We start from the raw sequence: 27,676 nt of genomic DNA, 5'->3' as shown, positions 1-27,676 counted from the left end.
CTCATTAGTTGAATATGGATTGGGGGTAGGGAATGAAAGAGGAAGCTGCCTGGTAGAATTTTGCACAGAACATAACTTAATCATAGCTAACACTTGGTTTAAGAATCATGAAAGAAGGTTGTATACGTGGAAGAGGCCTGGAGACACTCGAAGGTTTCAGGTAGATTATATAATGGTAAGACAGAGATTAAGGAACCAGCTTTTAAATTGTAAGACATTTCCAGAGGCAGATGTGGACTCTGACCACAATCTATTGGTTATGAACTGTAGATTAAAACTGAAGAAACTGCAAAAATGTGGGAATTTAAGGAGATGAGACCTGGATAAATTGACTAAACCAGAGGTTGTACAGAGTTTCAGGAGAGCATAAGGGAACAATTGACAGGAATGGGGGAAAGAAATACAGTAGAAGGATGGGTAGCTTTGAGGGATGATGTAGTGAAGCAGCAGAGGATCAAGTAGGTAAAAAGACGAGGGCTAGTAAAAATCCTTGGGTAACAGAAGAAATATTGAATTAAATTGATGAAAGGAGAAAATATAAAAATGCAGTAAATTGAAGCAGGCAAAAAGGAATACAAACATCTCAAAAATGAGATCGACAGGAAGTGCAAAATGGCTAAGCAGGGATAGCTAGAGGACAAATGTAAGGATGTAGAGGTTTATCTCACTAAGGGTAAGATAGATACTGCCTACAGGAAAATTAAAGAGACCTTTGGAAAAAGAGAACCACTTGTATGAATATCAAGAGCTCAGATGGAAAAGCAGTTCTAAGCAAAGAAGGGAAAGCAGAAAGGTGGAAGGAGAATACAGAGGGTCTATACAAGGGCGATGTACTTGAGGACAATATTATGGAAATGGAAGAGGATGTAGATGAAGATGAAATGGGAGATATGATACTGCGTGAAGAGTTTGACAGAGCACTGAAATATCGAAGTCGAAACAAGGCCCCGGGAGTAGACAACATTCCATTAGAACTACTGACAGCCTTGGGAGAGCCAGTCATGACAAAACTCTACCATCTGGTGTGCAAGATGTATGAGACAGGCGAAATACCCTCAGACTTCAAGAAGAATATAATAATTCCAATCCCAAAGAGAGCAGGTGTTGACAGATGTGAAAATTACCGAACTTTCGGTTTAATAAGTCACAGCTGAAAAATACTAACGCAAATTCTTTACAGACAAATGGAAAAACTGATAGAAGCCGACCTCGGGGAAGATTAATTTGGATTCCATTGAAATGTTGGAACACGTGAGGCAACACTGACCCTACGACTTATCTTAGAAGCTAGATTAAGGAAAGGCAAACCTACGTTTCTAGCAATGGTAGACTTAGAGAAAGCTTTTGACAATGTTGACTGTAATACTCTCTTTCCAATTCTGAAGGTGGCAGGGGTAAAATATAGCGAGCGAAAGGCTATTTACAATTTGTACAGAAACCAGATGGCAGTTATAAGAGTCGAGGGACATAAAAGGGAAGCAGTGGTTGGGGAGTGAGACACAGTTGTAGCCTCTCCCCGATGTAATTCAATCTGTATATTGAGCAAGCAGTGAAGGAAGAGATGTCTTGTGACACTTAACCAACTTCGGTTGACGAAAATGACGGAAAACATTCAAAGAAGACCAAAAGAACAGCGCGCATCCTCACGAATTCGTTTAGTCAGCGGGAGAACATCACAAAGGATATTTTTTCCTTTTTTTGTTTTTTTAAATATTTTTCTGACTTCCAACTTACGTCCTCAGTTATTTACTGGCTGTATTCCAATTCAAATCTCTGCTTTCACCTACAGCTTAAAGCCTCTACAGTTCAAGTACCACGGATCGTATTGCCTTATGCCTAAAGTCATGTCCTGTCATCCTGTCCCTTTTTCGTGTTCTCCATAAGGTCCTTTTTTCGCCGACTCTGCGAAGAACATACTTATTTCTCATCTTATCAGTCCAGCTGATTTTCAACATTCTTGTGCAACACCACGTCACAAACGCTCCGATTCCCTTCTGTTCCGTTACCCCACAGCCCATATTTCTCTACCATACAATGCTTTGTTAGAAACGTACATTCTCATAAATTTCTTCCTCAGATTAAGGCGTGTTTGATACTAGTAAACTTCTGTTGCTTCCAAGTTCTTACATGGAGAAGAAATAAAAACTTTGAGGTTCGCTGATTACATTGTATTTCTGTCAGAGACAACAAAGGACTTGGAAGAGCAGTTGAACGGAATGGATAGTGTCTTGAAAGAAGGATATAAGATGAACATCAACAAAAGCAAAACGAGGATAATGGAATGTAGTCGGATTCAGTCGGGTGATGCTGCGGGAATTAGATTAGGAAATGAGACACTTAAAGTAGTAAAGGAGTTTTGCTATTTGGGGAGCAAAATAACTGATGATGGTCGAACTAGAGAGGATATAAAATGTAGATTGGCAATGGCAAGGAAAGCGTTTCTGAAGAAGAGAAATTTGTTAACATCGAGTATAGATTTAAGTGTCAGGAAGTCGTTTCTGAAAGTATTTGTATGGAGTGTAGCCATGTATGGAAGTGAAACATGGACGATAAATAGTTTGGACAAGAAGAGAATAGAAGCTTTTGAAATGTGGTGCTAAAAAAGAATGCTGAAGATTAGATGGGTAGATCACATAACTAATGAGGAGGTGTTGAACAGAATTGGGGAGAAAATGAGTTTGTGGCACAACTTGACTAGAAGAAGGGATCGGTTGGTAGAACATGTTCTGAGGCATCAAGGGATCACCAATTTAGTATTGGAGGGCAGCGTGGAGAGTAAAAATCGTAGAGGGAGACCAAGAGATCACTAAGCAGATTCAGAGGGGTGTAGGTTGCAGTAGGTACTGGGAGATGAAGAAGCTTGCACAGGATAGAGTAGCATGGAGAGGTGCATCAAACCAGTCTTAGGACTGAAGAATACAACAACAACATAAATCGCCTGACACACAGCCAAGTAAAATTTGAAACTAAACTGAAAAAGTTCCTCTTTCTTAACTCCTCCTATTCCGCGGAAGATTAACTAGTACTGAACATGTAAATGGAGATGGGTAAGAATTACACACTAACATTGTCTGTCTTTAATAAAAACGCAAAAATTAATAAACGATCAGCGTGGAGGCATTTTATAAACAAAAAATTATGCCAGTATATAGTGACTGAAAAGCTGACAGAGTTATTGGCGAGAAATATTGCGGAAAAAGAAGCAAACAGGCTACTGTTGGAAAGGTAGGTCTGCATCTTATACAGTTTAGGCTATCATTACTAAAAAGTTACCCACTTACATGTTAAACCAAAATATCCATTTTAACGGATCTAACGCGTTTGAGGACATTCCCCTAATCATATTTATAGCATTCCATTATGCTGGAAGATGATTAAAAAATTATATCGTTCTTTTACCCTGTGAGTTGCTAACTATTGGCCAAACACTGAATGATTCATCATAAGTAAGATTTCCAATTGAGAAGATGGGTAAATTACAGTGAGACTAAAGCGCTGACAATCTAATAAAACAAGAACTCTATTCTCCATACAGATATTCCTGTACGCAGTTCTGTTTCTTTGACATTTCAATAATCATTCACTTTTTCGACATGCACAAGATACGACAACATGCTTCCTTCTTTCCTCACTGCACACGCTTATTGGCTAGCAAAGAACATGCGAACGTGAACACTAAAAATATTTTGCATACGAGTTGAAAGCCGAAAATGTAACAAACAAGAAGCAGTACCGATACCAGTAAGCAAGCAAGCATTGGTTTCGGAGATCCAGTTTTATTTTCTATCGATTAAAATACAGTAAAAGTGAAATTAAATAGATTACGAAAGCAAGCTTTTCAGATCACCGCCTTCTGTTCCAGGTTATTCGAAATATAGCAGCACAAAACAAGTTAACGAAGCCAAATGTGTTGTATTACTAGAGCAAATACACACTCAAGATCAGAAATACGTTCGAAACTGCCTTCCTGACACTATGTTATTCATATAAGCTCTATAATTTGTAGTATTTAAAACATGTAACGCCCACGTGACAGAAATAATAAACAAGATGCAACCGTAAACAGTAGTCTACTAGTGTTTTGGGCTACTTAAAATGGCGGCAGGCCCCGCTCAATCTGGCATCAAAACAACGTACAGTCTGTATTGCCTCCTCCCTTCTTTTTTAACCTCCACATCCAAGGTAGTGTTATGGGCCCTTTGTTTTTCTTATCTACATAAACGATTTGGGAGACAATCACAGCAGCCGTCTTAGGTTGTTTGCAGATGACGCTGTCGATTATTGACTAGTAAAGCGTTCAGAAGTTCAAAAAAAAAATTGCAAAATGATTTAGAGAAGATATCTGTATTGGGCGAAAATTGACATTTGACCCATTTCGAAAAGTGTGAGGTCATCCACATTATTGCTAAGAGGAATCCGTTAAACATCGGTTACGCGATAAACAAGTCAAATGTGAAGGCCGTAAATTCAACAAAATGTTGAATGAGTCAAATCTGAAGGCCGTAAATTCAACGGAATGCCTAGGAATTACAATTACGAACAATTCAAACTGGAAGTAACACACAGAAATTGTTATGGGAAGACTAACCAAAGACTGAATATGTAACAGATCTACTAAAGAGACTACCTACTACACGACGCATGACCGTCCTCTTTTAGAATACTGCTGCGCGGTTTGGGATCCTTACCAGACAGGATTTACGGAGTACATCGAAAAAGTTCAAAGAAGGGCAGCACTTTTTGTATTATAGCGAAATAGAGGAGAGAGTGTCACTGGAATGATACAGGATTTTTGGTGGACATCATCAAAACAAAAGCGTTTTTCGTTGCGGCGGAATTTTCTCACGAAATTTCAATCACTTTCTCCTCCGAATGCGAAAATACTTTGTTGACGCCGACCTACATAGGAGAAACGATCACCATAGTAAAATGAGGGAAATGAGAGCTCGCACGGAAAGATATAGGTTCTTTCCGCGTGCTGTACGAGATTGGAATAATAGAGAACTGTGAAGGTGGTTCGATGAACCCTCTGCCAGGCACTTAAACGTCATTTACAGAGTACCCTTGTAGATGCAGATGTATTTCCATTGTAAAAAATACATATTTGGACTGAGACGTCAACCGCTCTATAACAATAGTTAAACGCAGAATCTTTTATACATTTTGGAATGCGTAACTGCTGTAACTAAGAGTTGGGATTAATTAACTGAAATAATTTAAGACAAAGTGCAACGTTGTTATTACCTGAGTAACGAGTTACGAGGTGTCAGTTTTACGCGGTAGCATACGACTGTCAAGTCAAATTTTCGTTAATAGTAATTTGTACGATATATTTGTTTGTGATGTGTTGATGATCTCTATAATTATTTATGAGCTTAACTCAAAAAGATCCGTGGGATCGTGATATTATAATGGAAAGCTTATTTACCAATTGGATCAGGTACACGAGTGCTGATTGTTTTCGGAATTGCTCCTACAGTGTTTCAAAGAAATTTTATCTTCAGAGAGATTAAATTGAGATCTACGGCGCCTCTCCATGAATTATTACCAATTTATCGCATCTAGTTTTTTTTTTCGATTTCCTCACGTCGGGGTTGGAGTGACGTCTGAAAGTGTCATCAGGGCTAGATACGTGGACACTCGCAGGCGGCAATTCCGGCACAATGCACTTTGCTAACAAGGTCTACTCAAAAAATCTTGAACAACAGAATAACAGCTCCAGCTGAGGCACTTCTTCAAGGAGATCAAATTCGATTTAGAAAAGAACGTTCGTGTAGTGTCAGTAATTCTACAACAAAAGGATTCATAGAAAACAAACTCATACTGCCTCTCTAAATTTAGAAAAAACTTTCGATAGTGTTGATAGCAATAATGAGACAGTAGCTACTCACCATGCAAGGGTTATCAAAAGCTTATATCTTGGAATAAAAATATTATACATACAGGGGAGGAAAGGACGTGTAAGACAAAAATTAATTAGGGAATGATACAAAGGTTTTCTCTTTCATCCACTCTTTTTAACATCTGACTACCTTCTTAAAAATCAGAATTCAGGTGGTTATCCTGGAATTAAACTACGTAAACATACTCACGTAAGTCCAATTGCATTTGCAGATGATAAAGAGTACAAACATGTGAAGGTGACTTCCAAATAGCAATATATCAATCAAACAAAATATGTACATAACATGATTTTAAAATTTCATTACATAAGATTAGAGTTGTGATCTTTCAAAGTAAATACCCACTGTGGTCGAAAATAGAAATGAACAACAAAATAACTGAACAGGTGATTAAAAAATCTAAAATTATCAGTGTGTTGACAAAATGAATAAAAAATGGAACAATAAAGAGGACAAAAAACCCGAAAAAATACAGAAATTAATCTGTATGAAAGTATGGCGATGCCATTAACGTTGCGTGGAAGTGAGAGTTGGATAAATAAAGCGAAGGAAGACAGGAAAATGCAAGCAGCAGATATGGGGCTCATATGGAGGGTGATGGGCTGCATAAGAAAAGATTTAATGCAAAATAAAGAATTAAGTGAGTACAGAAATAGGTGGAAACAACATGTATAAGTAGAGAAGAAAGACTATGAAAGAGAGTCCAAAACTGCAAGCCGAAAGGAAGAAGAGACACAGGCTGACCAAGGAAACGAACGACAGAAATATTGTGAAGACGAAAGAGGTAGACGCCTAATCCCTATATTAACAAGCTGCATTACTTTCTTAAATCTAATTTGTACAGGATAAAAGTTTTCACAATTTTGTATCTCTGTTTACATTCAGAAGGATGTAGGTTGCAGTAGCTACTCGGAGATGAAGAGGCTTGCTTAGGGTAGAGTAGCTTGGAGAGCTGCATCAAACCAGCCTTTGGATCGAAGACCACAACAACAACGTATTTACATTTAACAATATTTCTCGATATACTAATAGCAATTGAACCAAACAAAAATTTACAGCCCATTCTACACAAATATGATGAAAGACGAAATATACCACATAATAATCATTTGTCATTACATTAATTGCAGAATATATGAGACTCTAATCTTGTCTTACCTGAGATTTCGTCGCTTCCAGCAAAATCTGTGAAACTGTACTTCCCCTTATACGAAAACAAGTAGAAATACACTGGCGCTCTGTCTTTGTATCTCCCGACAGCGTCGACTGCGGGCCAGATGAAAACGGAATCTGAGAAAAACTAGGACAAAAAATGCCATTAGACACAACGTTAATTAAAGAAATGATAATACTAATTATTTGATAACATGGAGAATGCGGTGCCGCATTAGCGACCCGAAATGTGTTTGTGCTGAGCAGATCAAGGTGGAAAAAGGTGTCACAAAAAGCAGAACAAAAGACAGGAACAGCGTTTAAAATGCAGCATGTAAAGGCATTATATCGACGAAGAATTCGTTACGCCAGTTGTAGATACGTGAAAGCCTTATGCGTGCATTAGCATAAATAAAGCTGTACAAAATGTAGGAAGTTGCTGTATTTTTTCTAATAATGAGTTTTTGTATTTAGTTGAAGAGTACGACTAAATGGATAAAACAATAAGCAATCGGGTAAATACAGCCTGAAGCACTTTGGGTAACAAGGATGCCTGAAAAGAAAACGTTTACGGCAAAACGAGTGAATTGGGTAAGGAATTACTGAAGTACATAATAGAAATGAAAATTAAATGAAGGCGAGCGGAATATATGTCAAGGCAGATGCACCTCAGTTTGTTACAAGGGTCGTTCAATAAGTAATGGAACACTTTTTTCTCGGTAGAATTCGGTTGAGAAGATACGGAATTTGTTATGGGAAAATGAGGAATGTTCCCGCTTCAGCCCCTACAGTTTCACGAAATTCTGATAGGTGGCGACGATGTAAGTAGCTTTCAAAATGGCGTCTGTAACGGAGGTGCGTTCCAAGCAGAGAGCTGTCATTGAGTTTCTTTTAGAGGAAAACCAAAGCACCGCAGATATTCATAGGCTCTTGCTGAACGTCTGCTTAGATCTGGCAGCGAACAAAAGCAAAATTCTGTTCGATGTCCTCCTTCATGGTGCAACGATCATCTCTGAAATGTATTGTGCCACCCTCATGAATCTGAGAAATGACTTCAACATGTTCGTCATCACAAAAACGCAAACTAAGTTCTTTGGCATGACTAAGCAAGGCTTCACACAAGTCTGCGCACCAGTGAGTAGCTCAGAAAACGTCCTTGGACTCTTCTTCCTGTTACACCCTACAGCCGTATCTCGCATCTTCCCAAGTCCATCTATTTGGTCCAATGAAAGTTGCACTCTCCAGGAGGCAGTACTTGAAATGGACAGGTTATTGATGCAGGTTCCGACATCTACCATTAATGGTTTCATGGGGGTGTAGAGGCCTTCCCAGTAAAATGGCGTTTAAGGCCGTCGCATTGAATGGAGATATTGTTGAAAAATAGGATTTTGTAGCCGATATATTGGGGAATAATACAAGTACTGGAATCCTGAATAAAACCAAACTGCTTTCAAAAAAGAAATGTATTGCATTACGTATTGAACGCCTCTCGTACATGTTCCACAGATCTTTTCAAAGACTCTTTCATCGAAACTGTGTGGAAAGAATCGATTTGCGGGATATATATACATGATTAATTAATGAACACGTTATTATTGTAGTCTTGCTCATGCGTCTACACTTAAAAACAAAGATTTTTTTAAAAAAAACCTACCTATCAGTTTTGAAGCAGAAATTCGTCAGTGGAGTAAAAGGAGTTGTTCAGAAGAAATGGTTTTAAAATTTCCTTTGCTACCTCTCATGATATTGGGCCAATGATAAAAAAATTTTTCTGCTTCATACTGAACTCCTTATTAAGCCACTGACAGCTTTAATTATGGGTAGTAAAAGTCGTTTTTCCCTCTAGTGTTATAGGTATGGACTTCACTGTTCATCTCATATCGAGAAGAATTATTTATAACGAATACCCTTAGCGGATACATGTCTTATGACGGCGCAGAAAAAATGCCTGCCTCTTTGAAGATGTATCTACATGAAGTCCGTGGATGAACACCACTGCTCGCTTTTGTGTAATCAATGCTATCTTTATATGTGATGAGTTACCCCTGAAAAATATTCCATTAGACATTACTGAGTAGAAATACGCAAAATACGACAAGAGGCTGATTCATTTGTTTCCAAACTTAGCAGTTATACTAAGAGTGAAAGTAGCTGAACTGTTTGAGAAGCTCAGTATCATGCTTCTCCCAGTTCAAGTTTTCATCAATAAATACGCCCAAAGGTTTGGAGAATTCAACCCTATTTACTGACTCTTGCTCACATACTACATCAGTTGTTCGTATTAATTTATTTGTTGTACAGAAATCAATACAGTGTGGGTCCTCAATATTTTAGGACAGTCCATTTTCTGAGAACCACTTTATAACTCTTACGAAAATACCATTTATCATCCCTTCTACTGCTTTGTCTCTAATGTATTTACTATAACACTAGTATCGTCTACAAAAAGTAGCAATTCTGCTTGTTGAACATTAAGTGGAAGTTCATTTATATATACAAAAGGAAAGGGAAGTGTCCATAATTGAACCCTGTGGGACACCCTTTGTGATATTTTCCCTCCCACGCACTAAAATTTTCTACACTTCCAAAGTTTTTTGAATGATTCAGCATAATCTTTTGCATTCTGTTTGTTAAGTATGTTTCAAACAAGCTGTGCGTAAAGTCAGTGTGAGCATGTAAGAAAAGATAAGTTCTTTTCTGGTTCGTAAGAGACAAGGAAAGTCAGAGATGATCTAATGGAAGATAATTAGATGGGATTACAAAGCATGCTGGGATGAGATGGATACGTATTTCTGATTGATGATTACGATTATCGCTTCAAGACATATCTGAACTGGAACGCTATATGTAGGCGAACACTTCATATAATCAGCTTGGGTCTTATACTGCTAAACTATTGATTACTATAATACGCAGAGGTACTGAAAGGACAGTTTAGAAGACATTGAGCAAAGATCAATAAGAACATAACGACTGCCAATGATCCAGTTGCCAAATCAATAACAATAGTAACAGGGCTGTCACCACGACCTCCTCCATGAGATAGTAAGGGTTGTGTTCAAACCGTTTTCAATTTTTTTTTCACGTATACGCGTCAAATCAGTGATACACGATGGTGTTCAAAAGAAGTAAGTAACGATGAAAATCGAGTGATGAATCTATAACTAACACGAAAACAGTGACATTTTCCAAAATTGTAACAGAAAGACTTGCAACGACTTCTGAGCACAGCCATGTCAGCTTTCTGAGTGAAGTTGGAAAACCTAAAAACATTGCACAATTGTATTCGTATTGAGGATGGACTTGTTATCTCTTTGAGTGTTGCTGGCTGGATAACTCCACAAGGACGTGATAAAGACTCCCGTTGAACAGTTTACTAACATGTGAAGAGGTAGTTCTCAAAAAACTGTGAGTTGAGGCCAGGGCTCAAGATTGTGAAAAGGTCACAGCACCTCAGTGTCAGAGCTATAAGTTACAAATGATGTTTTAATCAGCATATTCTTTCCAGCAAGTTATATTATCGCCATCAGTAATATAAAACACTTGGGCGAGGCAAATGGTATACCAATGAATGCATACAGTCGAACGCCATCCAAAATCCCATACCGTTTGCCACCCACTCTCCAAAGCTACGCATTCTGACACAATACTCCACCTCTTTCCTCAAAGCAGTATTTACTCGTTCTATGCCTATCTAGTTCAAATTTTTCCAGTTTAAGTCCAGATACTTGTAGTGGAGTGCAGTAAGTGCACTGCACTATCAGTTAGTGTTAAAATACCATAACCACATTCACTAGCGATATTTCTGTTCTTGATCAAAGTAAGGAATCATTTCAAGACATGTTGAATTGCATGAATAGTTGTAAGACGTCATGGTCTCCTGACCTTTATTGCTTACATATTCCACCCTCACAATCATATTCCCCACATCAAGATGCTTCATTCGAACCAAACTCGATAAGATAAAGTCAATGTTGTATGAATTCATGTAAACAATATGCAAATAACAAATAAATCGCAAGTGCGCAATGAGGTTGAAATACTCGAGGCTCGCATACACAGACACATTCAAGACATGACAGTCACAAAAGAAATAGTTCGGGAGAGGCAAACGGCATGCCAGGAGGCTGGTCCCTTCAGAGGACGAGTCAACCTATCTACATCAGCCGGCGACCGCCCGCAGAGCAGACAGCGTTTGCCCGAGTGAAAGGGAGAACAACCCCGTGTTTGGCTTAAAAGCAAATTCCGCTACATTGTGTGGGAGTGCCCAGCCTACGCATTCATTACAAATACAGCACGCAGTTTCAGAGGTTTTCACAGGGAGACAGCAAACGCCAAACGCCAATGCTACAGATTTCCGGATTGGTCGCCTTAAATGAAACGTCATTCTCCCGTTTTAGAAGAGCAATGCTGGTTGGCAGACGATATTCCTGACGCCTTGAGCTGAACGAGTAATGGAAGAGACCAAAAGATATACCCCTTCACGTCTGGCGTGGAGAGGAGCCATTCCGTTGTTGCTCTTGGAGCCAGAATATGTAACGAGAGTGTATGTCCTCATACGTGTACTCAAAGATCAAGGAACAAGTCTCTCCTCAGTACTTCACTGGGAGAGCACCTCTGTCGAGAGTGAATCGGAGTGCGACTCTATATTGAGTCCTTGTGATTAAGCGTTGTCCACTGTGTTGGCCGCCACACTTATTGTGCGGTGTGAATGGACAGAGTTATAATTAAACGCCTGCGAGCGAATTTTTGAGTGGCATCGCGATGGACTGGTTATCTGAGCAGTGTAACACGCCAATAGTTAGACTAGGGGCGAATAGGAATCCTTGACTTCATCAAGGCATAGGGAGAGTTTGATTGGCGAAGGTCAATCCAGATACAACAAGAGTTATCTTATTTGTCAGCAGCGAGCGGCACATACAGCAGTCATCACAGCTTATGGTATTGTGTGCTACAGCTCTTGCGAGCCCCATGTTTCCTCCACATCAGAACACTTCACTGCATTTGACACGTGACAGCCTCGACCGTACCTAGCAACATTCTAATCGATAATTATTCAAGTTGAGTAGGCATGGCTCTCAGCCATTCTGCCAAGTGAATAACAGTCTTAAACTTTCTATAGAAATTTCATTAGCGAATCCTATCCTCAAGAAGTAACTTCACATTCCAAAAAGAACGCGGAAATAACTTGTTCAGTTCATAACTAAAAGTGGCATTGTGATTTCTCAGAATATTTGCAAAAAAAATAATAATTTTCGTTAGTTTTATGTTTTCCTTAAGCTAACTAGCACTACTCCAGTACCCAAGTATCCCACTAGTTATGTAAGAAATTTTGTGAATTTTTGTGTCATTTCCTTACAGTGGACGACTCCAGAAGATATTTATTGCTGAAAGTTTTTCAGGCATTTCTCTTTAGAACGTCAGGAGCGTCTGTCTGACTTCTGTAGTAGTGTGGGGGTGGAAATTGCATCTTGCAGGAGCCACAGGGTAAAGGGTACATCTCAGATTAATCCGTTACACAGAATGACAGAATAGCACCCACACGTTCACCACAGAAAATGGCGACCCTGTCAGGATAGGTAAAATAGGTAAGCTACCAGGATAGGAAAGTGTCAGTATAGTTAGGTACGGCAGGTCGCAGCAGTAACACTTTGAAGAACTTTCTTGTTGTTGTTGTGGTCTTCAGTCATGAGACTGGTTTGATGCAGCTCTCCATGCTACTACAGTAAAGCTGCATGCCCTCGGGAAAAATTACGTCTGTAGTTTCCCCTTGCTTTCAGCCGTTCACAGTACCAGAACAGCAAAGCCATTTTGGTTAGTGTTACAAGGCCAGATCAGTCAATCATCCAGACTGTTGCCCCTGCAACTACTGAAAAGGCTGCTGCCCCTCTTCAGGAACCAAACGTTTGTCTGGCTTTTCAACAGATATCCCTCCATTGTGGTTGCACCTACGGTACAGCTATCTGTATCGTTGAGGCACGCAAGCCTCCCCACCAACGGGAAGGTCCATGGAGCAATAATATGAAGAATAACAATTCTATAATTGATTTGTGCAGCCTATTACTACGTAATCTAAAATATGGTTCATGGGGAGGAGAACTTTCTTTCATGTATTAAATAGCTATTTGCGTAGATTGGGATCAGAATAGATACAGGTAGTGAAGAAAGCAGAATTGTAGGGAAAAGGGCGTGTGCTATTGTGTTAGAAAACGTTGCATTTTTTTACGATTTTTGTGTAGCTGTTAGGGCATAGGATTTTCAGGTGATAGGCACAGACACAGAGTGATGTAGAGACGCAGTGTGACGCAGCATCATATAAGTTAGAATTAAGAAATAACATTTTTTTCCCTTTGCAAGCGCACAGGTGGAGGTTGGAGACTGTAGCAGAGCAGACATAACTTTAGCCGAGAAGTCACGATGTTGTTGTTGTTGTTGTTGTTGTTGTTGTTGGTTCAACCAACTGGTATGTGGTCGTACAGTTTTGTAGATAGGGTTGTGGTGTGTTGCAAGAATCTCCAAATTAACGAGAGCACAAGCCAAAAGGTTACTTGAGAGACAGCAAGTAGACAAGATGGGGGAGAATCAACCAGATAGACAGCAAGTAAACGAGCTTATTGAGAATAGGACAGAAGGTGAACCTGAGAATAGGACAGACGGTGAATCAGAGAATAGGACAGTCAGGGAGCTGCAGAATCAGCAGGCTCAGTTAGACTGGGATAAAATTGAGACAGATCAGACAGATGGGAATCGAAGGAACGAGAACATCGAATTTCCAGAATATGAAATTCCAGGTAGGGCACATTCTGAGCCAGAAATAGACAGCCCATGTAGGAAATGGCAATGATTAGAAGCGAAACGAGCACAGGAAACTCGTTTGTTTGCCGCATATTCAGGGACAGAATACGCGTCAATACAGGCAATGAATCGGCAGTTAGCTAACGTTCAAAGAGAAGTAGACAGTGAGGAAGATGGGGAACGTTTAGAATACGTCGAACCTAACGTACACATTCTAAATATGCCCCAACAACAGACACACAATTTTGCGGAGTTACGAGCACCACGAAAAGATTCCGTAACAGAAGCAACTGTACCTGCAAACACAAGACGTACACAATAGAGAGGGCAGAATGCGTAGTTGTTTGCGCCACGTAATGGTTCAATGACAAACGCAACTAGTCCTCAACACAGACAGCACGCATTATTGCAGTTATCAAACTTAGAAACGCCACAGCGTAGCCCAGTAAACGACGTAACTCACCGAGTAGAAAACATTAGATCGAAAATAGATAGTTCAGCAGAAGGTAGTGTTACAGGACAGGACGCGATCATGGAGATGTTACAAAAAATGAACGCTTGTATGACGAATCAGGATATTAATACATAGATAATGAAACAGAATACACAGATGACAAAACAGTATCAGGAATTGAAAAAGAATAATCAGGCTATTAAGACACAGATCCAACAGGCCAAAATCCAGATGGAAGAAGGGATCGCCAGAATTGATAGTCAGATCACTCAGATAAACAAAGACGCGAAAGAATCTAGAGAAAGAATTCAGGTACTAACACAAGGTCAGCAGACATTGCGCACTGACATGGACAAGGTCCAATTGGACATCGTAAACGTTGACAAAAAAGTGGAACGTTTTATGAAAAAAGCCACTCGAACAGCAATATAAATTTCGGAAGAACAAGCAATTCAAAGCAAGGTGGCAAAGGTTCCACTGAAAAACTGTGTTCAGCGGATCAGTAAAATAGAACTTATAAACAAAAATCAATTTGAAAACTTCGAACAGAGTTAATACAAACTATCGAAGAAAAGATCGAGACCGATTACACCTGTAGCGAAACAACTGACATGTCAAGCATTAATTCAGTACACGAACACGCGCCGTCTAAGAAAGTTCAAGTAGAACCAAGGGTAGACGTAACACTCGCGCAGAAATCGAAACACAAAACCCCGATTAAAGTAATACATGACATGCCACAGGACCAGGCACAGTATCAGGCAACTGAACCAGTAAATCCAATGACACAACATAATAGCAGCACAGGTACTATATCCCGAACGACGAGAGTAGAAACACACGAACAACACTTTTGTTCACCAATGATACGATATGACGCGGATATGAGTCAGGAAATTGAGAATAGGCAGACAGGCAGTAGATTACCAGAGAATAAACACGACGACACAAGCAGTGGCAGATTATTTGAGTCCATGAATCAGCCACAAACCGATTTTATGAGTAGATATGATACAGACCACTTCCTTGCAGTTAGAAAATTTCAACATTTCAAGGAAGAAGGGGGTAGCTTGCATGCACGCACATTCATCGTTCAGTTTCAAGTAGGCTTACCAAACCACTGGAGCGTAGCTCACAAACTTCATTTGTGCACACATGTCAGGGACAGTAGCAGAGGTGATGCAAAAGATCACGGCTACAGTTCAGAACAGCATTTCTCGAAAGATATTGGTCTAAGGAGGCGCAAAACAAAATTAAATACGAGTTACTTCACATGACACCATATGAAAACTCAGGAGAGAAAAGCGTGGTAAAATTCTTTGATGCAATGGACAAAAAGAATCAACGCCTAGACAAACCATACAGTAACGGAGAGCTGATACGTCTATATAGAATTAAGTTACCGGTAAAGTATCAACAGGCGACAGTAGGAAAAAATGAAAATACCAAAGAATTCAAAGAGGTTTAAAGGGAACTTGAATTTCTGTTTAAAGAAGACAAGGTGAAAGAAAAAAGAAAAGAAAGGGAACTGCAAAAGGAGAGGACTAGGAACGAATATTCCAATAATAATAATCGTAATCCTAACACCAATAATTTCAGGCAATTTAACAGAGAAGGGCAGTGGTGCAATGGAGACAATTGGCATAGAAACGATAACCAGAATAATTGGTACCGAAATAGGAACGGTAATGGACACTCATACAGTGACGGATATGGGTTTAGGAATCAAAATGCCAACGGTCAAGAGGTCACGATGTTAGAAACAGCAACTGGCGAGACCAGGGCGCGAATAATTACCGAGGAAATTATGATCCACAGAGACAAGAACAACACGCAAACGGAAACCAGAAGTAGAACTTAGGCCACCAAATCCTGAAAAACGTAAAGATTGACGGGAAAATCCGGAAGAGGTTAGGCAAACTGACGTCCATTCATTAAAACAATCAAAAAAGGACATTCATGTTTTGGAAGTAGCTAGATCAAAATTAGAAAAAAACTGAAAATAGCCAAAATTCAGACAAACAGGGACTTACAAAAATTTCCGATAAAGAGTCAGCACCAGATACACTTGAATTACGCTACATAGCCTGGGAAAACAGCATAGAATGGGAAAATTCTGAAAGCGAGGATGAACTGCCACCCCTTCCGTGTATTAAAGAATTGTTAACCGGACTTAGCAATATACTTGACGGAGAGGATACAGACATGTTGAGAAAGCACTTAGGGCAATAACAACAACATGAAGACTAACGCCACACTGGAAATGCAGGTTGCAACCAGGCTGGACTTCAGGATGACAACGTGCAGCACAGACATTTCATATGTCACGACATTACTACACAATGGAAAAGCATAGGGAGAATCATAATAGAACGAGACGACAATGAAGATACAAAAAAATTACTAAGATCTACAAACTCATCAAGTAACATTTGGAAAGGCAGTCAGATCCTACAAATCCTATATCACTCCTACACTAAAATTCACATATTCCTAGCCCAAGAAGAACAGAAGAATGCAAGAAAGAAGAGACGAACAGAAGATGCAAGATGAATAAGTGCAGAAGACAGCAAGATACCTTTCCCTCCTATCATACAAAACAAATTGCTACAAACGTCTTTCCATGAACTTTGAGGCATGGCAACTACTACAACAACATCTCCAAAAATAAACCTTAAATCGTCAAACAATTACAAGCGAACGGCAAACGGAATATTAAGTAGTACCAACCAACATTATCTAGAAATAAATTCGGCAAAATGAACAGTATTCTCCCTACCACATCATCAAGTTGCCATATCGAACCAGGTGTAAAGTATCAAGACGTCACAGCACAATATTGGGTGACGATCGTCGGTAGTCAACTACAATCATCGAACTGCCATACCATCCCAGGTGTGACAGCAAAGGAGTACCAAGACTTCACTGTTTATGCAGTAAACCACAGCCATCATCATCGGTTAGAAGTACCACCCCATGATGACAATGTCAACAAGTGAGACCCGACATCACATGCTAGAGTGCTTCTCTCATGATTTGTGACACCCATACAAATGAGTCGATGCCTTCCAATATTTCAGTGGGGATCGTCGAGCACAGAAACTGATGCAACACAAAACGAAAAGACTGACAAAATACTAATGTAGAATTAAGAAAATGATATATTTGAAAAAATATTAATTTTCCTTTTTTTAAAGTAATTATTTTATTATATATGTAAAGCCCATAATGTGATAGAGACCTTAAAATATTATGTAAAGAAAATTAATTAGTATAAGTAGATAATCTCAAAAATCCCTGTAAAGCCAAGTTAGTTTTTTATATAAAAAAGGGTTTGGTTAATCACAGGTTGAAAGAAGATAGAACAAAGAAAAAACACTTCTTCACTCTTAAAACAGCGACACAAAAAAAGTAAAAATAATGCCTAAGTAAATAAAACAAAGTCACACAACAGAGCTTTAGCGAACATTCACGCGAAGCTTAACTAAAGAAAAGACATAACCACACTAAAACATGATACACTGTACCACAACGAGTTTAGAAAAAGTAATATTGTAAAAACAATTTTTGGAAATGAAAAACAGAGACACATACTGGCAACGACAAAGAATAACAACCTTTGCCCGAGTGAAAAGGAGAACGACCCCGTGTTCGGCTTAAAAGAAAATTCCGCTGCATTGTGTGGAAGCGCCCAGCCTACGCATTCTTTACAAACATAGCACGCAGTTTCAGAGGTTTTCACAGGGAGACAGCAAACGCCAAACGCCAATGCTACAGATTTCCGGATTGGTCACCATAAACGAAACGTCATTCTCCCGTTTTAGAAGAGCAATGCTCATTGGCAGATGATATTCCTGACGCCTTGAGCTGAACGAGTAATGGAAGAGACCGAAAGATATACCCCTACAGGTCTGGCATGGCGAGGGACCATTCTGTTGTCGCTCTTGGAGCCAGAACACGTAACGAGAGCGTGTGCGCTCGTGCGTGTATTCAAAGAGCAAGGAACAAGTCTCTCCTCAGTACTTCACTGGGAGAGCACCTCTGTCGAGAGCGAATCGGAGTGCGACTCTATACTGAGTCCTTGTGATTAAGCGTTGTCCACTGTGTTGGCTGCCACACTTATTGTGCGGTGTGAACGGACAGAGTTATAGTTAAACGCCTGCGAACGAATTTTTGAGTGGCATTGCGGTGGACCGGTTATCTGACCAGTGTACCAGTTTTATGTTTTCCTTACACTAACTAGCACTACTCCAGTACCCAAGTATCCCACTAGTTATGTAAGAAATTTTGTGAATTTTTGTGTCATTTCCTTACAGCAGACGACTCCAGAAGATATTTATTGCTGAAAGTTTTTCAGGCATTTCTCTTTAGAACGTTAGGAGCGTCTGTCTGACTTCTGTAGTAGTGTGGGAGTGGAAATTGCATCTTGCAGGAGCCACAGGGTAAAGGGTACATCTCAGATTAATGCTTTGCACAGAATGACAGAATAGCCCAGATAGTATACTGAGCGCAGAATAGGAATTTAACGTAAGCCGAAGAAACACCAAGTACTGAATGGTAGCAAAACTGATATGAGCGACAAACTTAACATTAAAATTGGGTACCAGTTAGTTTACAAGATGCAGGAATTCTGCTACCTTCTCAGCAAAACAACGCATGATAGACCTCAAAAGGAAGACATCAGAAGTCAACACAGACTATGAGAGCATTCCTCGTCAATAGAGGACTACCAGAATCAGCTACAGCCCTTTATTTGAGGAACAAATTCATGAGAAGGTACATCTAGGTCACACAACTGTACTAAAGTGAATAATGGACCGTGGTAGAGTCGGAAAACAAGAGAACTGAGGCGTTTCGGATGTTGTGCTTCAGAAGGGAGGTGAAAATCAAGTAGACTGCCAAGGTAAGAAATGAGAAGGTGCTACACAGAGGAACATGTGGAAGACAGCCGGCCGGTGTGGCCATGCGGTTCTAGGCGCTTCAGTCCGGAACCGTGCGACTGCTACAGTCTCAGGTTCGAATCCTGCCACGGGCATGGGTGTGTCTGATGTCCTTAGGTTAGTTAGGTTTAAGTAGTTCTAAGTTCTAGGGGACTGATGACCTCAGATATTAAGTCCCATAGTACTCAGAGCCATTTGAACCCATTTGTGGAAGACACTGACTAGATGAAAGTGCAAAATGAGATACCAGGAATGACTTCCGTGTTACAAGACACAGCCATGTGGGGAAAAAGCTGAAGAGGAAGAAGAATATAAAGGAATACCTCTAAAAAGACACATAGAGACCTCGGGATAGTGTTATTCTGAAATGAAGGGAATGGTACAAGAGAGAATCTCGTCATCCCTCCCAAAAAAGATGCACAGCTACATTTAACCATTTCAATATTTTAAAACGCTTTTGTATCTTATAAAGGCTATCACTCAAGAACAACAAATCAAACACTGGGCGCCGATCCTCGCATTTCAGGATAAGGGGACATAATTTTTTTTTAAAGTCCTAGGGGAAGCGGGCAATCCATCGCAATCGCTGTATAATTGAAAATGGATGGTCACTTGGTGGTTGTGAGGCCAACGGCCTTGCCACAGTGGTGACACCGGTTCCCGTCAGATCACCGAAGTTAAGCGCTGACAGCCTGCTTTAGCATTTGCGTGGGTGATTATCCGGCCTGCAGAGCGCTGTTCGCAAGCGGGGTGCACCAGCCCTTGTTGGGCAAACTGAAGAGCTACTTGCCTGAGAAGTAGCGGCTGCGATCTGTAAACGAACTTGCGGCCGGGAGAGCGGTGTGCTGACAAGATGCCCCTCCGTATCCGCATCCAGTGACGCCTATGGGCTGAGTATGGCACGGCGGCCGGGCGGTACCGCTGGGGCCTTCATGGACTGTTCGGGCGGATTTTAGTTTAGTTTATGGTGGTGGTGATGGTGGCGCTGGTGTATCGTTGTATGTGGACAGCCACAAACAACCTGACTGAAAACAAGCCACTTCGATGAGCATGCGATAATATTACACAATGATGTTGGTCAGCACCCAATGATTTTTTCGCATACTTACATGAACACAAAGAGCTCTGCTGCGACTTACCTCTGCTAACAAATGTATTACAAGGTATTTCCTGTTCGTATTGTCAGTTATCCGATGGCAACCGTACTGACAGAATTCTAGTAGACGTCTCTAGGTCAGCAGGCTGTGATGATGTGCAGTATTCTTGAGAAACTTAGTTCTCCACACCGCATCGAGCTAGCCACCGGTGGGACATTAAATCCTAGTTTTTTTATGAAAAAATCACTATTACAGAAGGAAATGTAAATTCACTAGCCCAAACGCGATTGTTTTAGAGATTATTGCGTTCTGACCAATAACACAATAAAGAGAGCTGAGATTACAAACTGTCTAGAAAAGTAGCATCACCGAAAACAATACAATGTAAATGGCACCGAGAGAACATGCATGGTGTAAGTTCTGGTTTCCCTTTTTTTTTTTAAACTTGTAGATCACGTCAGTGCAAAGAAAAGGCTTCGGCACTATAAGGTAAAACTCATCTTAAGGAAACGCGACTAGCACACTTACTCAAACATAAAGTGTAAAAGAGAAATCAGCGCTTCGGTGGTTTTACTGGAGTCGATACGTCACTGAAATAAAATTAACTGTCTGACTTCACTAAACCTGCTTGAAACTGTTTTACTGTGAATTTCATATGTACCGACATAAGTATGTATTGGATTTTAACAGGAAACAATGATCAATCATTTTGCTTCTCTTGATTTTACTTTTACTCTTTTCTCTAAAGATATTTTGAGGCCGTTCATTTTAGAGCCCGACTGATTTCAATCAAGCACCAAGAGAGAATTGGTAATTGGCCAGGGAGGTCCGATACGATATATTTGGGAGAGGATTTCCAATTCCAGCATCGATCTTTCAAACAAAAGAAGTCTTCCGAAAATCTTAGCCAAAACCACTGAAGGTATTTTTCCTTATTTTTATTGTTTCTTGGACGATACAGAGCAGACTGTAATATAAATGGCCGGTGTGTACATGTGCATCTGTAAGTTCATAGATTAAATTGCCAACTTTTTGGGCAACTGCAGCGTATCTCGTGTTTTCAACGTTTAAAGCATACATACGTAATTCAGAAGGACTGAATTTTGGGGCAAGGAAAATTCTACGCTCACAATTATGCCACGCGATAGACAACATGATGGAAAATGCCACTAAAATAGGAACAAGTAAATGCAAATTATACTTAACGATTAAGTTCTGCACACTGGATAGGATACATACTTCAGTGATTTTGTCGTTAGAAAATCCTCTGGAGAAATAAAAGTCGTGTATCTTCTCATTTATGAGGTCAGCTTGCGGCAACAGGTGGTATGGCACAGACTTTGGCAACAGCCTTTTGCTGTTCTCTTTCAATTCACTTAGCATCGTCTTGTTCACAATAATTGCTGCAAAGAGAAACATAGTGAGGCAATAATTAATTGTTTCGTAACAATTTAAAAATATATTTTGTTGATTTATGGCGTCATTTCTTCGTACAAAAATATATTGAAGGCTCCACAGCAAACAAATTGTGTTTGTTCCACTAACATATTGACAAGTAAAAAAAAAAAAAAAAAAAAAAAAAAAGGAAAAAAACAGCGTTTTCCTCGTCGGTGTGGCTTGTGTAATGCAGCTAAATGTAAGGTTGTTTGTACTGTGCCATTCGCGTTTCGCTTCGTTTTATTTGTGAAGAGTCTTCAGTGGCGTAGAGGACACCAGGATACGAAACTTCCCGGCAGAATGAAACTGTGTGCCGGACCGAGACTCGAACTCGGGACCTTTGCCTTCCGCGGGCAAGTGCTCTGGAAGGTAGGAGACGAGGTACTGGCAGAATTGAAGCTGTGGTGAAGGGACGCGAGTCGTGCTTGGATAGCTCAGCTGGTAGAGCACTTGCTCGTGAAAGGCAAATGTCCTGAGTACTCGAGTCTCGGTCCGGCACACAGTTTTAATCTGTCAGAAAGTTTTATATCAGCGCACACTCCGCTGCAGAGTGAAAATCTCATGCTGTACCAGGATAGTCGGCTGGGTGCCCGCCTGGTAGGCGTGCAACTGGCCATTATGTCTTCGTCGGTGCCTGCGTCGCCGGTAATGCGAGTGGCCTCTCCGCATAGTGTATGTGTTTTGTAGTTTCCTGTCTACCTAGTAATTAGGTGAGTACAATGACGAACTACAACAGCTAATTCTCCGTGCAGTGCGCATTCGATAGAATTTTCCGAACCCGCCGCTTACGAAATTCATGTAAGGATTCGAGATACTTAAAACTACCGCATGAGGATTTAGAAGGAATTGCGTTGGGCTTTCAGTTGTACTCGTGTTTTCTGAAATTTCGTACCAATGATGTTGCTGAACAATTGGTCACCTGTAACAACGGTGTCCGGAAATTTAAACATGTAGATGGTTCCATTAGTGATATTTCGGTGCAAGATGGGGGATTTGGCATACGGAATGTGACGGTCTTCAATGTAGCATTTGAAGTTCCAAATGAGGAATTCGCAAAAATTTCAAAAATTTATAGAAAAGGGAATTCTCGTCAGTGCATACGTGTACCAGGTGGACAGCGGTGTTCGTTCAGTCAGAATAGAAATTCGGAAGCATGTTCCTTCTTACATTTACACTGAAGGCTACCGAGTTTTGCGTCGCACAGCGGACAGCCGCAAACAGGTGCAACACGTCGTTCCACAGATCACCTGCGACGAAATTGTCCTCGAAAGGGGCCTGTACAACTGCCCAGAGAATCCTTGGGTCGCGACGCCGTTACCCAGTGAGATAGTGGCTGGTACTGTGTCTCAATCTCTAGGCAGACCAGAGACACATGTTGTAGAAGTCCCCGCCCTGTGAAACAGCCGCAGGAGCAGCAACCGGCCCCGGCACCGGTAAGCAGTGTTGTTGACGCGGATGTTACCGGGCACACTCGCGACGCGAAGCGTGCCTGAAGCACGCCTCTCTAGAGCCACGCCCAGTGGCAACCGTTCGGCGCGAAAGCGAAAGCACGGTGCAACCAGAGATGGCAACGTCCGCTGATGAATTTCCCACCCAAAATAGACCACGTGAAGTAACGACAGCGGGAGTTCTCACGAAGTGCCAGTCAAATAACCGACGGCTGCAGTTATTCGTAATGACTCCGAAAGTGACCTGTTGCAAGAATCGCTTTCACAGCGTCCCGCATCAGGCGGACGACGTGGAAAACGTGAAAAGAGAAACCGGTCGACTACAAAAGATCTGCCCCTCCTGCATCCACAGGTGTGTCACTTGGCAAGCGATCGAAAGACTGTTGCCAAAAGTAAATGCGCAGATGATGAATGTGCGGACGAGGAAATCACACCTGCACACAAATCTGCTAAGCGAACTACGGAGGACCAGCGATCGCACTGTGTGTCGCCGCACACTGAGGTAGCCGTAGAAACACTACGCGCGAAGTGGGTGGACGGTGTAGAAGGGGACGAAGCCATGTTCTTTTAACGAACTATTGCGCCTGGCAACTGTTGTTTTAATATTTGTACTGCAAATGCTAACAAAATGCGTAGTGACTATAAGGCATTCGCACTGAATAACTTTTTAGTGGATCGTAGGTGTCGCATAGGATTCCTCCCAGAAATGAAACGTTGGCCTTGATTTTGTCACCGATTTTACTATTATTGCAAATGTAGACCAAGGAACGGAGACAGGCACTGCTATTTTAATTATGCCAGTTATTGATGTCAAAGGTGTTGAACTCCAACCGAATGGTTACGCGATTGCTTGCACAATAAACCACATTATCTCTGTCAACGTCGACGCCCGTTCTAGCGATAGAGCGGTAAGAAGGCCCGTCATCTGAGATCATTGCAGTTACTTCTGCGAAATGACTTCCCCTCGTGAGCGATCCCCATGTCGCAAAAGCACCTGGAAGCTCAACAGTAGTCTTTTGGACGATGTCCTTTTCTTGCGGTAAAAATTACTCCAGGAGCGGCACACTACCAGGAGTTAACTTGAATGGTGGGTCACAACAAAGCTGCCTTCCGCATGTTTCAGATCAACTACAGTTGTCAGAAAGCTCACTGGCGCAGGACAACGGCGCGGTTTTGTCGGAACTGTTTACAAGATCTAGCTCAGCAGGTTACGGGACAACCGTATCTACTTCCGATCTTTAAGAGATTTAAAGCTCGACTTTTAAACGACATGAGCTCCCGCAGTGAGGGTACAGTCACAAGGAGCCAACGCGTCGGTGCTGTACGGAAGGAGTCGCTCTCCGTATATCATCTACAAAAGGTACGCAGGAGTCGAAAAAATTTATACGAGGGTGGTTTGAAAAGTTCTAGGAATGGATTAGGAAAAAAGTATTTACATCACTGAAACTATTTTTATTTTTCAATGTTGTCTCCTTGTATCTTAATACTCTTCGTCCAAAGATGTTCCAGTGCCTTGATCCCACCTCGAAAATCAATTTCCTCTAGGCCTGCAAAGTAGTTGTCAACTCCGGTTATCAGTTCTTCGTTTGAAGAGAAACTTCATCCACCAACAAAAATGTTTAGTTTTGGGAAGAGATGGAAGTCCAACGGAGCTGTATCAGGTGACTAAGGCGGGTGTGACAATTCATACCTTAGTTCGTCTAATTTTGCCGCGGCGACGGCACATGTGTGCAGGCGTGCATTGTCTTGATGGAAGATGACTTTCTTCCTTGCTAAACCTGGCCTTTTTTCGCGTATCTTTTGTTGCAATTTGTCCAGGAGGTTGGCATAGTATTCTCCAGTGATTGTTTGCCCAGTTGGGAGATAATCTATAAACAGAATCCCCTTTGTATCCCAGAATACTGATTCCACGACTTTTCCTGCCAAAGGAATTGTCTTTGCTTTCTTTGGTGGCGGATCTCTGGCGTATAGTAGAGCACCCAAGTTTCATCTATGGTCACAAACTGGCCCTAAAAAAATCTTGTTCGTTTCTCCTGAAACGGGCCAAACATTGTTCCGATATGTCCATTCTCGTGCTTTTTTGATCCAGCGTCAAGACTCGTTGCATCTATCTTGCAGATAATTTTTTTTTTTTCATTTCTAATTCTTCAGTTGAAATACGATATGCCCTTTAAGATGACATGTGGCAAGCCTGAGCAATTTCACACATTTTCAATCGCCGATCCTCCATGACCATTTTGTGCACTTTTGCAATGATTGCTGGAGTAGTGACACATCTTGGCCGACCACTGCGCGGATCATCATCTAACCTCTCCCGACCAAATTAAATTCATTTGTCCACTTGGCAACAGTTGAATATAAAGCAGCAGAGTCCCCCAGTGTATTCTGGAAATCGGCGTGAATGCCCGTTGCTTTCATACCTTTCTTTACAAAGTACTTACTGCTCGAATCTCGCTTTTTTTTTTCGCAAATCACTACGCGGGAACAACAACAGAACCACGTCACCGCCACAGCTCGCTTCCAAGATCACTGACGTGCCACGTGTTTACAGGCAACGGTCGAATGAATATCAAGTGAACAACCAGTTACGCTAGCGCTGACCTCTCGTGGTGATTCCGAGAACTTTTCAAACCACCCTCGTACATAAAAGACTGGAGGAAGCAGGACGGTTGAAAACCCATCAAATGAAGGAGATAAGGAGAGAAATCTACTCATATTTTTTCGCGACACCGACGTAGCTTCCGAAGCGTTGGCAAATGTTCCGTAAAACGAAGGCTGACCGTTTACAAATCAATGAGTTTTTACTCTCGACGATTTGAAGGATGCCATCAAAGGGAGTCCCAGGGGAAATCTCCAGGACTGATACTAAATATTTTAACAGCCTAAGTGACAAACTTATCAGTATTGCCAAATGAAATCCAGAACTGGATCGAAATACCACCAGCATTTGCGGAAGGCTGCATTAAGCTCATACCAAAGTCAAACGCGACAACTAACATGGAAGTCTACGACCAATCACTTTGCTCAACAGCAACTACAAAATAATGTGTAAGGTGTGTCGCCAGTAGAAAGAAGCAGGTAATGTCAAAGGTTGCCAGCCAACGCCAAAAGCGTGCAGTAGAGAACAGAAATTTATTCGACGCTGCTCTGGCGTACAGAGACTGTATCGCGTAATTCAAAAGTGGAAGGATGAGACGCAGTCATTTTAGCTATAGACTTTCAAAATTCGTTTGACAGAATTAGTCACGCTTATATGAAGAAGGTAATACCCAGATCGGGATTTGGGACTAAGTTTACGACTGTCATTCACAACATGCTTGGGAACGCCACTTCGAGGGTCATCATCAATGGCTGCCTAAGTAATCACTAGGTTAGTACGGCAGGAATGCCCACTGTCGATGACTTTGTTCGCCATAGCATTAGATCCACACCTCCGACAAATATGCCACGAATGCCAAGGGATCACAATAGGCAAAGTCCAGCTGATATGCAGGGCTTATGCTGATGACCTATAAGCAGACGTGGACAGCCGATACACTGTACTCGCCAGTTTGAGGAGGCAACAGATGTGACTGTCAATCCTCCAAAGACAGTGTTAGCGTACTTCCCCCCACACGTCGCAGGTCGAACTGGTTCTTTGTCCGGACACAGCAAAAAATCCTCGGAGTCGTCATGATCGATAACCTGGCAGAGAATGGAGGCGCTCAACTGGCACTCTGCATAAAATCACAGCATGCATCCTAGGCCTGGTATCTGGGTCAAGTTCTGCCAAGGTCTCTATGCCAAACTGTACACTGAGTCTTGAAGGTGGTGGACTGGGGTCAATAGCCTTTCAAGCCAAATATGAGGCTCTTTTCATAAAATGCACCAAAGTCGTGATTGCACCATTATTTCATAAATTCAGGCCATATTCACTGGATGCCCCAGTCCAAATCGCCGTCATCCCCTATGCGCCGAACTTCGTTCGTCGCTTTTACCTCGACACCAGCTACCTTCTACAAAGTGACCTGAGAGGCAACAAGAATTGGTGACATCGCCACAGCACTTCGTGGATTCCCATCCAGAATAAATGGGAGTTGGTCAGCCACAGCACAAGTGAAACACTGTGCGGCAAAACCTAGCCTCCAAGGTTTTGTCTGGGAGTGCCGGCGCAACGTGGTACAAGATCGTCAATCGCACTATTCCAACAAACTCCAAACTCTAGTCAATTCACCTAATCCGATCAAGTGACTGCGACATGTGTGTGGAAGAGGACAAATCGAGAATCACTTTGTGGCCGCAAATTTCGTATCATCTGAGACACTGCAAGAGACATGCTGCGATTGATAAACAGAGTCACTATGAATCACATCACGGTGTCAGACGCCTTCATACCACAATGGAACCCCTATTCCAAAACAAAGAAAAATGTTACGACCTAGATTACTGGAAACACAATTCACGCAATATT

General features: G+C 41.3%; 1 protein-coding gene across 6 annotated transcripts in view; it reads right to left on the bottom strand.

The window, feature by feature from the left end:
- LOC126253375 (juvenile hormone esterase-like) overlaps window positions 1-27,676 on the bottom strand; it is a 295,839-nt gene that overhangs the window by 198,342 nt on the left and 69,821 nt on the right. For 3 of the 6 annotated variants that reach the window (XM_049954658.1, XM_049954657.1, XM_049954655.1), the window contains exons 7-8: window positions 21,581-21,744; window positions 7,062-7,203 (exon numbers count right to left, since the gene is read on the bottom strand). The exons of 1 other annotated variant lie outside the window; for it this stretch is intronic. In XM_049954658.1, the coding sequence (XP_049810615.1) occupies window positions 7,062-7,203; window positions 21,581-21,744 (306 nt within the window). The remainder of the gene's footprint in view (window positions 1-7,061; window positions 7,204-21,580; window positions 21,745-27,676) is intronic. 2 more of the 6 variants (XM_049954656.1, XM_049954660.1) reach the window with 1 other exon arrangement.

The sequence above is a fragment of the Schistocerca nitens genome, chromosome 4 (genome assembly GCF_023898315.1).
Source record: "Schistocerca nitens isolate TAMUIC-IGC-003100 chromosome 4, iqSchNite1.1, whole genome shotgun sequence".
In the NCBI taxonomy this organism is placed as follows: domain Eukaryota; kingdom Metazoa; phylum Arthropoda; class Insecta; order Orthoptera; family Acrididae; genus Schistocerca; species Schistocerca nitens.
This window is presented reverse-complemented; position numbering and strand designations above follow the sequence as displayed.